The 13,985-nt window shown below is 42.7% G+C and overlaps 1 protein-coding gene across 1 annotated transcript in view; it reads left to right on the forward strand.

Annotated features, from left to right (window-relative positions):
* The first annotated feature begins 9,531 nt into the window (after positions 1 to 9,531).
* LOC112071505 (collagen alpha-1(XI) chain-like) overlaps positions 9,532 to 13,985 on the forward strand; it is a 41,697-nt gene continuing 37,243 nt past the window's right edge. Inside the window, exons 1-3 of the mRNA XM_024138953.2 lie at positions 9,532 to 9,582; positions 9,736 to 9,789; positions 9,974 to 10,035. Coding sequence (XP_023994721.2) covers positions 9,580 to 9,582; positions 9,736 to 9,789; positions 9,974 to 10,035 — 119 coding nt within the window. The 5' untranslated portion in view covers positions 9,532 to 9,579. The remainder of the gene's footprint in view (positions 9,583 to 9,735; positions 9,790 to 9,973; positions 10,036 to 13,985) is intronic.

The raw sequence follows: 13,985 nt of genomic DNA on the forward strand, positions 1-13,985 counted from the left end.
CCAGAGATTTGAGACTGGGACGGAGGTTCACCTTCCAGCAGGACAATGACCCTAAGCATACTGCTAAAGCAACACTCAAGTTGTTTAAGGGGAAACATTTAAATGTATTGGAATGGCCTAGTCAAAGCCCAGACTTCAATCCAATTGAGAATCTGTGGTATAACTTAAAGATTTACTGGACATCAGCTGAACCCATCCAACTTGAAGGAGCTAAAGCAGTTTTGCCTTGAAGAATGGGCAAAAATCACCGTGGCTAGATGTGCCAAGCTTATAGAGACATACCGCAAGATACTTGCAGCTGTAATTGCTGCAAAAGGTGGCTCTACAAAGTATTGACTTTGGGAGGTGAATAGTTATGCACGCTCAAGTTTTCTGTTTTTGTCTTATTTCTTGTTTGTTTAACAATAAAAATATMTTGCATCTTCAAAGTGGTAGGCATGTTGTGTAAATCAAATGATACAACCCCCCCAAAAAACAATTTTAATTCCAGGTTGTAAGACAACAAAATAGGAATATTGAGAAGGAGGGTGAATACTTTCGCAAGCCACTGTACATTACTCATGTCACATCTGTATACTGTATTTTATACCATCTACTGCACCTTGCCTATGCCGCTCGGCCATCGCTCATCCATATATTTATATGTACATATTCTCATTCACCCCTTTAGATTTGTTAGATTACTTGTTAGATTTGGGTGTATTAGGTAGTTGTTGTGAATTGTCAGATTACTTGTTAGATTTGTGTGTATTTGGTAGTTGTTGGGAATTATTACTGCACTGTTGGAACTAGAAGCACAAGCATTTTCCTACACTCGCATTAACATKTGCTAACCATGTATATGTGACCAATAAAAATGTGACTTGATTTTACACAGATTATATATACTTCTCCCTGAGGAAAGGAGACAAGAAAGACCAGGTATATAAGGGTATAGGGACACACCCTGAGCCCATAGTGTTGTTGGGACATAGCCCTATTCACGAGCACTAACTGAGCTCCAGGCAACACCGACAGCATCCCTCCCTGTTGGAACGCTTTCTGTGCACCAGGCAGAGGCAGCATGTGAAGAGAAGAGCCCTGAAGACCGCAGCAGTCAGTCAGTTCCACACTCAGTAGTCAGATCACTCCTCAGGGCTAGATTAACACTACCTGCCAGCCTGCCTGCTCCCCTCCGTCTCTCCCTCAGTCTCTCGGACAATATCCCCTGTCTGAGACCTGCTGTTCAGTTCTGCTCAGAGAGGAGAGGCTAGCTAATGATAATGCTTCTAAAGAAAAGGCAGAATGGCTATGAGTGACTAAAAAGCGAGACCCCCTCTCTTCTGTAATGACCTGTACTATATTGCTGTTTTCTACGTTTGAAACTGACTGGATCATCTGCAAAAGGTTGATATTTTCCATCGAGGTAGAAGCCATCAGCGGTGGAGTTTTAATCATTCTAATGTTGGATTCTGATAGTCATTCTTGCTTTATGAAGCAGATGGCCTGATATTTAAAAAAAAATGTTTTACCTTTATTTAACTAGGCAAGTCAGTTAAGAACAAATTCTTATTTTCAATGACGGCCTAGTAACAAGGGCGGGTGTTATTGGGTTGTTGGGGTTTTTTTTTTTGTTTTTTGTTTTTTGTTGTTTTTAAACTGCCTTGTTCAGAGGCAGAACGACAGATTTACCTTGTCAGCTCGGGGGATTCCATCTAGCAACCTTTGCGGTTGTGTTCTAACCACTAGGTTACTGCTGCCCCGGTATATATTATATTATAATATTTCACCCCACATTAAAAACTCAGAACTCTGAATGAGCATCTTCCCCCAATCTTTATCTTTGAGGTGTTGTCGCCCTCCTTTATTCTCTCCACCTCTCTCAATCCCTCTCTTTCTCTCTATCTCTCTCTCACTCTCTTTTTCCCATCTCTTCCTTCACTCCCCCTCTCTTTCCTTTCTCTTTCATCTCACTCCCTCTCTTTTCTCTCCTACTCTTCACTCCCTCTCTTTCCTCTCCATCTCTCTCACTCCCTCTCTTTTCTTTCTCTCCATCTCTCTCACTCCCCTCTCTTTCTTTCTCTCCATCTCTCTCACTCCCTCTCTCTTTCCTTTTCTCTCCATCTCTCTCCACTCCCTCTCTTTCTCTCCTACTCTCTCACTCCCTCTCTTTCTCTCCATCTTTCTCTCACTCCCTCCTTCTTTCTTTCTCTCCATCTCTCTCACTCCCCTCTTTCTTTCTCTCCATCTCTTCTCACTCCCTCTCTTTCTTTCTCTCCATCTCTCTCACTCCCTCTCTTTCTCTCCTACTCTCTCACTCCCTCTCTTTTCTCTCCATCTCTCTCACTCCTCTCTTTCTCTCCTCTCCTCTCTCCTCCCTCTCCTTTCTCTCCACTCTCTCTTCTCACTCCTCTCCTTTCTCTCTCTCTATCGATCTCACTCCTCTCTTTCGCTCCATCTCTCTCACTCCCTCTCTTTTTCTCACACCTCTCTCACCTCCCTCTTCTCTCCATCTCTCTCACTCCTCCTCCTTTTTTCTCCATCTCTCTCACTCCCCTCTTTCTCTCCATCCTCTCTCACTCCCCCTATCTTTTCTCTCACTCCCTCCACTCCCTCTCTTTTTCTCTCTCACTCCCTATCTTTTCTCTCCATTCCTCCTCTCACTCCCCTCTTTTTCTCTCCATCTCTTCTCACTCCCTCTCTTTTCTCTCCATCCTCTCCACTCCCTCTCTTTCTTTCTCTCCATCTCTCTCACTCCTCTCTTCTCTTCTTCTTCTCCATCACAGGGCTCCCCTGGTGAGAGAGGGTGGTGCTGGACCTGCTGGCCCAATCGGTCTGTTGGTTAGAACTGGCTCTCAGGGGCCCCCAGGGCCTGCTGGAGAGAAGAGGAGGGCCTGGCGAGAAAGGTCCCCAGGGACCATCTCTGGTCGTGACGGAAAGTCCAAGCCAAGTGGGTCTGCCTGGCCCTGCCGGACCTCAGGGTCCACCCGGGAGGACGGTGACAAGGTTAGAGTACCCTCCCGCATTCGCTCCTCTCTCTCCCTCTTTTTACTCTCTCTCTCTGTCTGTTCTCTCCCGTTCTGTCTCTGTCTTCTGTCTGTCTCGTCGTCTGTCTGTCTGTCTGTCTGTCTGTCTGTCTGTCTGTCTGTCTGTCTGTTGTCTGTCTGTCTGTCTGTTCTCACTCTCTCTCTCTTCTCTCTCTCTCTCTCTCTTCTCTCTCTCTTCTCTCTCTCTCTCTCTCTCTCTCTCTCAATTCATTCAATTCAATTCAAGGGGCTTATTGGCATGGGAAACATGTGTTAACATTGCAAAGCAAGTGAGGTAAGATAATTAACAAAAGTGAAATAAAAAATAAAAATTAACAGTAAACATTACACATACCAGAGTTTCAAAGCCAATAAAGACATTACAAATGTCATATTATATTATACAGTGTTGTAGCAATGTATAAATGGTTAAAGCACACAAGTTAAAAATAAAATAAGCATAAATATGGGTTGTATTTACAATGGTGGTTGTTTCTTCTCTCCTCTCTCTCTGTCTCTGTCTCTGTCTCTGTTCACTCTCTCTCTCTCTCTGTCTCTGTCTCTGTCTCTCTCTCTCTCTCTCTCTGTCCAATCTCTGTCTCTCTCTCTCTCTCTCTCTGTCTCGTCTCTCTGTCTCTCTCTCTGTATCGCTGTCTCTGTCTCTTTCTTCTCTCTCTCTCTCTCTCTGCTCATTATCCAATCATCCTAAAACAAACTGTATCTTAAAGAGATTATAAAGGGTATAAAAAAATACGGCGTTTGATTATTCCTGCTTCTCCAGAGGTTACAATCCAGCAGTATCTATTAAGCTGCCCAATTATAACAGTTGTTGTAGTAAACCTCATCCTGCTAAACCCCAACACCATGCATCACTTGTATTTGTGTTTAATTGCACATACATTTTGCACGGTAATATGGAACTAATTTGCATATACACTGACAAGTATGTACAAGGTGTTATTGTAGATGTGTGTGTCCTGTGTATTGTGTGTGTGTGTGTGTCCTGTTGTGTTATCGTGTGTCTGTGTGTCCGTGTGTGTCATGTCGTGTGTTTGTGTCCTGTGGTGATGTCGTGTGTCTGTGTGTGATGTGTGTGTGTCCTTGTTGATGTTGTGGTGTTGTCTGTTTGTCGTGATGTGCATCTGACTGTTGGTGTCCGTGTTGTGTCTTGTTGTGATTGTGTGTGTTGTCCTGTTGTGATGCTGTGTTGTGCTGTGTGATGTGTGTTCTGTGTGATGGTGTGGTGTGTCCTGTGTGATGTGGTGTGTTGTGTGTCCTGTGTTGTGATGTGGTGTGTCCTGTGTTGTCGATGTGTGTGTGATGTTGTGGTGTCTGTGTGTGAATGTGTTTGTGTCCTGTGTGAGTGTTGTGTTGTGTGTCCTGTGTTGTGATAGTGTGTGTGTGTGTTCTGTGTTGTGATGTGTGTGTGTCTTGTGTGATATGTGATGTGGTGGTGTCCTGTGTTGTGATGGTGTGTGTGTCCTGTGTTGTGATGTGTGTGTGTCCTTGTGTGATTAGTGTGTGATGTGTGTGTCTGTGTTGTGATGTGTGATGTGTGTCCTGTGTTGTGATGTGTGTTTGTCCTGCTGTTGTGATGTGTTGTGTCTTGTGTGATATGTGTGTGAATGTGTGTGTCCTGTGTTTTGATGTGTGTGTGTGTCCTGTGTTGTGATGGTGTGTGTGTTCCTGTGTTGTGATGTGTGTGTTCTTGATGATGTGTTGTGTCCTGTGTTGTGATGTGTGGTGTGTCCTGTGTTGTGATGTTGTGTGTGTGTTGTTCCTGTGTTGTGATATGTGAGTGTGACGTGTGTCCTGTGTGTCCAGGGAGAGGTTGAGAGCCAGGTCAGAAGGGAAGCAAAGCAGACAAGGGTGAACAGGGTCCCCCGGCCAGCTGGTCCCAGGGGACCATCGGTGCTCCCGACCTGCAGTGAGTATTCTTGTCCAGCCTTGGGACCCACTTAGCCCCATTGAAAGACCTCAGCTGTACCTCATTCAAATCAATTTCCTTTGTAGTTTCTTCAGTTGTGCTGTTAGCTAATTCATCCAGTGTACTGTTTGCCTTTAGCGCCTCTCCATCATGGTTCAACTGTGTCCTGCAGGAGGTGATGGAGAGCCCGGGTCCAGGGGTCAGCAGGGGATGTTCGGACAGAAGGAGACGAAGGATCCAGAGGTTTCCCGGCGCCCCTGGTCCATCGGTCTGCAGGTGGGTGGGCCCAAATGAACCCTCCACATTAGCCTCACCTCTATTACTGTAGAGGCTATGACATGTGAAAAGTCACGCGCTTTGCACTAAGTACCCCCCCCCCCCCTCTCTCCTTCACACAACACACACACACACACACACACACACACACACACACACACACACACACATCCAGTACGCACACACACAGGCTTAACCATGGAGCCCACTGGCAGTCATGCACAGCAGCACAGTTTGATGTTTTCATTCTCTCTGTGAGTCTTAATGGGGTCTGTCATGTGTTGTGTTGTCTTCTGACATTGTGCTGACCCATAGTCCCATTCATTGGCCACTGGCTGTTGTATCCGTCAATATTAAAATACCGCCATCTAAGACCAAATATAAATCCTTTTGTTTTGAAATGCCAGAGGTAAATGATCCATTTTTAATAATGTTGTTAAGTTTCTACACAATAGATTTCAGCAACTTGAGAGCATAGAGATGATTACTAAAGAGATGAATCCTAGAGAGATGATTCCTGRTGTTGGTTAAACCGGGGTCATTGTCTTGATGGAATTATATAGCCGATGCCCGCTAGTCTCCAGGAGCTCATCTTTCTACACTTTATTTCTGCTGGTTTTCTTTTTGAAAGAAAACATGGCCACATGATCCTGACCCGTCTAGTGTTTCAGCCCCTCGGTCTTCAGCTGATGTAGAAAAAACAGTAAGCCGGTTTTTAATTTCCAAAAAGTCACAGAAGATGAGGTCTTATCTGCCACTATCTGCTATAGATTCTAAGAAATCGTTAGGAGCTGACAATCTGGATCCATATTTACTCAAGTGTGCTGCACCTATCATTGCTAGGACAGTGACGCATATCTTTAATCAAACATTTGTCGTAGGAAAGATTCCTAAAGCTTGGAAAACAGCTGGTGTTTAACCACTCCTCAAGGGAGGTGATGGTAGTGAATTGGATAATTATCGGCCCATTTCTAAGCTCTCCTGTTTGGCTAGAATTCGAGAGTCATCGGTGAATAGGCAACTACAATATTTTTTWAACATTTTAACAATACTCTTTCTAGTAATCCATCCGGCTTCAGACCTAAACACAGTACTATTACGGCCACTGTACGTGTTGTAAATGATATTACTAATGCCCTAGATAATAGAAAGTACTGTGCCACCTTGTTCATAGATTTATCTAAAGCTTTTGACACTGTAGACCATGTGATACTTTTGGGTAAGCTGTCGTCAATAGGACTGGGACTGGATGCCTGTCGTTGGTTTCATGACTATCTAAAGGATAGAAGTCAGGCTGTTAGAGATGACGACATCCAGTCGGAGACATTGGAGTTGGTTAAAGAGGTCCCACAAGGTTCTATTCTTGGTCCATTACTGTTCACTCTCTAAATGAACGATATCGGTGATGAGGTAAGAAAGTGACACGGTCATGTACACTACTGCTTTAACGGCTGACCGAGCATTATCGCAGCTGGAGACAGATTTTAAGATATTACAAGAGTCTTTCTTACAGCTGAAACTTGTTTTAAATGCAAAGAAAACACATTTTATGATTTTTAATAGGTTCAAAAAGTTGGTTGAAAATACGCTTGCACTTACGAGCTTAGACAGCTCTCGAATTTATCAGGTCTCTGCATATAAATACTTAGGGATATGGTTGGATGATAAACTGTCTTTTAAAATGCATGTTGACGAACTTTGTAAATGGCAAAAAATCAAGCTAGGCTTCCTCTATAGAAACAGGACATGTTTGTCCTCTACAAATAGAAGACAAATTGTGCAAGCTACTTTTATGTCTGTTATAGAWTATGGGGATATTAATTACATGCTACGGCATCCACACTTAAATCTCTGGATGCTACTTATCATTGCGCACTTAAGTTTATTACGAAGGCTAGCTACAGAACTCACCACTGTGTTTCGCTGTCCATGAGACGAGAACAACATGCTCTTGTGTTTGTCTATAAAGCACTTCTGAATAAACTACCTTCTTATTTATCATCACTTATCAATATTAGAATTATAATTCCTAAAACCAGGTCTCAAGCATGGATTACAATTGAGGCCCATGTGATTTCCACAGAGATGGGTATGGCTGCCTTTTCCTGTTACGCTCCTTGCTTATGGAATAGCCTGCAGACTAAACTTAAATTTGAGACTCTTCTCGCCCATTTTAAATATTTATTGGAGGATTTTTATTTTTGTATTGCTTGTAACTGRTTCGGGTAATGCAAATTCTTGTGCTGTTAGGGGAATAACCTATGTGTAAATGTAATAATCTGCTGTTGTATTTTTTTGGTGTTATCTGTGATCGTTTTGTTTGTGTTGTTTAGTTTCTTAATCATTGTACCTAAACTGTATGTGTAAACATGTATACGCAGGGCCCAGCTGTAAAAGAGACCTTGGTCTCAGTCTGTGTTCCTTACTGATTTAAAGGTATAATAATAATTATCTTCTCAGCTATTCAATTCAATTGACATTTAATTGGGTATAATTCACTTCCATTGCTATTTAATTCAGTCCTAGACCATTGAAGACACTCTCCTCTCTCCACACTGTGGTGCATAATGAGTGTTTCTGTTTATGACCTCTGGCTGACGAGACCTCCGCTCCGATGAGTGCTCCACACCAGGGGGACAAATCAGCATACAGACACACAGACGCTGATGGACACACACACACTGATGGACACACAGACGCACACACATTCACACACATAGACACACAGACACGTGCTCAAACACATACGCTCACACACACAAACAGTCTGTCAGCCTCAGTTTCTTCCCTTGGGGCTCATGTATTTGAGGAATATAGGTTGTCTTTGGGGCGTAGGTATTTGAGGACGATAGCTTGTCTTGGGGCGTAGGTATTTGAGGAACATAACTTGTCTTAGGGCGTAGGTATTTGAGGAAGGTAAGATATCTTGGGGCGTAGGTATTTGAGGAAAATAAGTTATCTTGCGGCGTAGGTATTTCAGGAAGTTAAGTTGTCTTGGGGCGTATGTATTTGAGGAAGATAGCTTCTCTTGGGGCGTAGGTATTTGAGGAAGATAGCTTCTCTTGGGGCGTAGGTATTTGAGGAAGATAGCTTGTCGTGGGGCGTAGGTATTTGAGGAAAATATCTTGTCTTTGGGCGTAGGTATTTCAGGAAGATAGCTTCTCTTGGGGCGTAGGTATTTGAGGACGATAGCTTGTCTTGGGGCGTAGGTATTTGAGGACGATAGCTTGTCTTGGGGCGTAGGTATTTGAGGACGATAGCTTGTCTTGGGGCGTAGGTATTTGAGGANGATAGCTTGTCTTGGGGCGTAGGTATTTGAGGACATTAGCTTGTCTTGGGGCGTAGGTATTTGAGGACATTAGCTTTTCTTGGGGCGTAGGTATTTGGGGAAGATAGTGTGTCTTGGGGCGTAGGTATTTGGGAAAGATAGTGTGTCTTGGGGCGTAGGTATTTGGGAAAGATAGTGTGTCTTGGGGCGTAGGTATTTGAAAAAGATAAGTTATCTTGGGGCGTAGGTATTTGAAGAAGATAGCTTGTTGTAACAGAGTTAATAGCAGATGGAATGATATCTTTGATGTCCTCGCTCCCACCTTGCTCCTTGGAGTGACAATAGAGACAAACTGCCTTTGAATAGTGGAGTAGACAGAATCAGAAATTACCATAGCAATTACGGTAGAAATGTCAGGGATCAAACGTACATATGACGTCTCAACCACAGGGTTAACATGCAGGGAGATGAGCAATGGGGTTCTTGAGTAGGAATGAATGCCCTCCATCTTACCATAGACAAAAATGTTACATTCATTTTCAGTTGTTGCTTTCTTTAATTTTCCATGAACTCATTATTGGTCATATAGTTATACAGTATGAGGATAGTCTCTTCTCCTCTACTGTATTTTCTTTCTGTCAACATGTACACACGTGTCTCTTTGTGACAGAGGGTCAGAACTTTGGCTATAAGAATAGAGACATGAGAGATTGGCCATAAAGTCTAATTGGTGATTAATTAGGACACTGAATGGCGTTTGGTTTTTTAGCAATCCTTTGCCGTTGAATCTGACAGAGCGAAGGGCTCTGCTAACTGCGTGTTCACCTTACACCGTTTACCTAAGAGGTGCACTAAAAGCTACAACACAGCTAAACACTAAAATGTCACTGTCCAATGAACCATCATAAACCAAATGGAAAGTTACATTTTAAAAATGCTAAAACTACACATTGAGGTTATTTGCTTCGTTTTTTTTTTGTTACGCCTGCTTGTTTCCTCAAGCTAAACCAGAATAGTTTAAAGTGTGCTTGTTTGTTTCTGTCTGACCTCAGGGTCTTCCTGGACCTCCAGGCGAGAAGGGGGAGAATGGCGACGTCGGTCGGATGGTGAGCAAATAATCATCATCAAAAATTGTTTTTATCACTTTTCAAATAAATAGTTTTCTATGTATTCGTATCTTCTATTGAAATGTGAAATATTCACTTCCCGTTGTCTCACTTCCTGTTGTCTCACTTCCTGTTCCTGTTGTCTCTTTACAGGGTCCTCCCGGCCCCCCTGGTCCCAGAGGTACCCAAGGTCCTAGTGGAGCTGATGTACGTACAGGACCACATGTTGATAACTCATTGTCACATTACCATATGTGACTGTGCATGTCAATGTGAAATACTGTAGTGTGCCTCTGCCTGCTTAAACTGCCAGGTATGATAACAGAGACACTCTGTCTCTCCTGAGGCAATGAATGCTGACTCCTCTCTCTTCTTCTCTGTTTCCTGTTAGGGTGCACAAGGTCCTCCTGGTGGTGTGGGTGCTATGGGAGGCGTGGGTGAAAAGGTGAGAGAGTATGCCCATCACTAGATGACTACTGTAGTCTGGAGTCCGTCTCTGGAATGGACATCCAGTCAACATCCCTCCATCTAACCCCTAACCTCTCCCCAGTTCACTGATCTCCGGGACTCCATTAACGCTTAAGGACTCCATTAACGCTTAAGGACTCCATTAACGCTTAAGGACTCCATTAACGCTTAAGGACTCCATTAACGCTTAAGGATCCATTAACGCTTAAGGACTCCATTAACGCTTAAGGACTCCATTAACGCTTAAGGACTCCATTAACGCTTAAGGACTCCATTAACGCTTAAGGATCGGACCCTTTTTTTTCAATTTTCGCCTAAAATCACATACCCAAATCTAACTGCCTGTAGCTCAGGCCCTGAAGCGAGGATATTCATATTATTGGTACCATTTGAAAGGAAACAGTTTGAAGTCTGTGGAAATGAAAGGAATGTAGGAGAATGTAACACATTAGATCTGGTAAAAGATAATACAAAGAAATAAACAACCATTATTTGGTATTTGTTTTGTACCATCATCTTTGAAATGCAAGAGAAAGGCCATAATGTGTTTATCCTGCCCAGGTTCAATTTAGACTTTGGCCACTAGATGGCAGCAGTGTATGTACAACGTTTTAGACTGATCCAATGAACCATTGTATTTCTGTTCAAAATGTTGTATCAAGACTGCTCAAATGTGCCTTATTTGTTTATTAATAACTTTTCAAGTTCATAACTGTGCACTCTCCTCAAACAATAGCATGGTATTCTTTTACTGTAATGGCTACTGTAAATTGGACAGTGCAGTTAGATTAACAAGAATTTAAGCTTTCTGCCAATATCAGATATGTCTATGTCCTGGGAAATGTTCTTGTTACTTACAACCTCATGCTAATRGCATTAACTTACGTTAGCTCAACCGTCCCGCAGGCGACCCACCAATCCTGAATACATTTTAATTTCCAATGGCWGCCAATGGTGTCTGAGTTAGTGATSTGACACTTTTAATACCTATTTTACAACAGTTCCAACAGCACTCCTCCAGTTTAGTGCCTCAGATCTGACAGCATCAATACTTAATGCAACAGAATATGAAACCTATCCGCGGAAGGTTACCATCGCTCTGAGAGAGCATTCTGACTAGCCGTATTGTTATCACATCTATATCAATGGGGCTCAGGATTTCAACACAATGACACTCAACATCCACTAGAAAAATATAGTGCTGCTCATATCGTTATAAAGCCCTAGGAATGTTTTAACAACATGATCATGTAATCATTAGGGTATCAGGGTAATGTAATCATTAGACACCATGGTAATGTAATTAATAGGGTAGCAGGGTAATGTAATCATCAGGCATCGTGGTAATGTAATCATTAGGGTATCAGGGTAATGTAATCATTAGGGTACCATGGTAATGTAATCATTGCTCTGGTACATGTACAATGAATCTCTGACTATTCTGACGAACTCAGTATGTCTCAAAAAGTTATACTGAGGATCCTATATATATTATAAGTTATCGAGTGATTAGTCAATGAACATTCCCGATTCGAAGTTAAAAACGTAATTGTAAAACTATAGGCAAAGGTGAAACGTAAAAAAGTCCTCGAAAACACAACGGGAAAATGGCGCGAAACTAAGATCGTAAGTTTGTAAGTTTCAAGTACCCGTAGGCGGACCGACCAAACCCACCTTAAGCTGTTGTCCTAATGTCAACAGTGCCCTAATCCGAGACGCTTCACTTGTCCCGCCTTCCTTAAACGTATCTGGCATCACAGCGAATCGTACTCTGATAAGCACACGTGGTGGATAGCTCAGCGGCTCATAGACGCGACATAGAGATGGACTCACGATGCAATCTGTGTGGGGCCTACTCTGGCTAGCTATACCATCCCGTATCCTGTACTGAGGGCGAGGATCCTGCGTACCACTCATTATTGGTGGGGTTGATCTACTGAAACGTAAGATCTCCTTCCGGCTTTCGGGCCCCCGCTCGGGGTTGATGTTCATTGTGATGAATTTGGCTCTCTCTAAAATACTACCCTCCGCTCTTTTTTTTTGGTCCCCCACCTTTTTTCCCCTTCACCGGAAGCCTGTAGCCCTTAGGACCACTGCCTCAAGGACTACCCTGGCCTCATGAACGATAGTCTAATTCATCTGCTTACCATTTATTTAAAGTCTGATCAACTGAACTGAGAGTTTCGTGAATTGAATACGCCTCTACCGAATGTTCCACGGACGAAGTAACTCGATGATGTCCCGGATACCGTAGCTTGTTTGTGAGTACGTACAATCTCTCTCCGTGAGGCCCACCTCAGCAGTCTACTAAACTGCTGAAGAGATGACGTCGTACTATGAAACCCAACTGACATGTTACTTCCTTATGTGCATGAACCTGTGCACCCTCATACAAACCACTGTTTGATTATATATTATATTTGACCCTGCTCTCATCGAAATGTTTAACATCTTGACCAGTTCTTATAATCTCAACCCCGGCACACCCGCTTCACCTGGTCCTGCAGTTTCTTCCTAGGTTCTGCCTTTCTAAGGAGCTATTCCTAACCACCGTGCTTCTACATCTGCATGCTTGCGTTTAGGTTTTAACTGGTTTCTGGCAACACTTTGTACACAGCTTGACTAAGAAGGCTTTTTAAATACAATTTGATGATGAATTAATGTTTTAAAGTACTAGCTTCCTGAAACTACACCCTAAAGACATGTAAAATACTGACTTCCTGAACTACACCGATACGTAAACATGTTAAAAGGACGAGCTGTCTGAACTACACCGTTGTAAACATTTAAAAGTACTGAGTCCTGAACAACACCGTCGTAAACATTGTTAAAAGGTAGACTATGTGTACTATTTACGTCTGTTAAGAGCGTCTGTTAAAGCGTCTGTTAGAGCGTCTCTGTTAAGAGCTCTGTAAGAGTGTGTGAAGTGACTCAGCTTGCTGTTTACCGTGGAACGCTGGCCAACAACACACTAGACCCGACCGCTGTGACACTGACCACAAACACACCACTGAAACAACCTGTGCGCTGCCCAACACACTGAGAACGACGCCTGTGACCACTGGCCCGCATACTACCGCTCACATGCACTAACAGACTCCATGTTCTGTTTGTTATTCCAGTTAATGTAGGGTCTTATGAAGTAGATTCACTATACAAAATCATATTCTGAGTGTAAGAGGGAATACACAAACACACATGACTTTATGAATAATTAGTATACTAACACGGTCCGACAAACAACCACACTGAAAAAGAAAACCTACCCAGTCCAGGCTCTCCATGGTTCCAGTTGCACAGCTCACCGTTTTCCCCCTGAAAAATAAAACACCATGTTAGAATCTCTACCATGATCGACACCGTTCTTATGAATACCATTATCTACTAGATTAACATTACCTTTATGACACACATTATCCTTGTAAACACAATCATATGCCATAGATATACATACATTATCCTGATACACTATTGCTTACATTACCCTGATGCCCGAATATTACATTCCCTGATCCATAATGATTACATTACGCTATCCCTAATGAATACCATTACAGAACACCGAATGATATACATTACCCTATGCCCAAATGATACATTACATTATACCCAATGATAACATACCATCGATCCCTAATGATACATTACATATTACCTATGATTTGCAATACCATGATGCCCTATGATACATTACATTGATACCCTAATGATTACATTACCATGAATACCCAATGATTACATTACCCTGCTACCCTAATTACATTAACATTACCCTGATGCCCTAATGATTACATTACCCTGATACCCTAAATGATTACATTTACCCGATACCCTAATGAGTACATTACCCGGATGCCCTAAGATCAGACCCTGATACCCTAATGATTACCATTAACCTGAGCCCTAATGATAACATTACCCTGAACCCCAACTGA

Source organism: Salvelinus sp. IW2-2015, unplaced genomic scaffold (assembly GCF_002910315.2).
Source record: "Salvelinus sp. IW2-2015 unplaced genomic scaffold, ASM291031v2 Un_scaffold1625, whole genome shotgun sequence".
Classification (NCBI taxonomy): Eukaryota; Metazoa; Chordata; class Actinopteri; order Salmoniformes; family Salmonidae; genus Salvelinus; species Salvelinus sp. IW2-2015.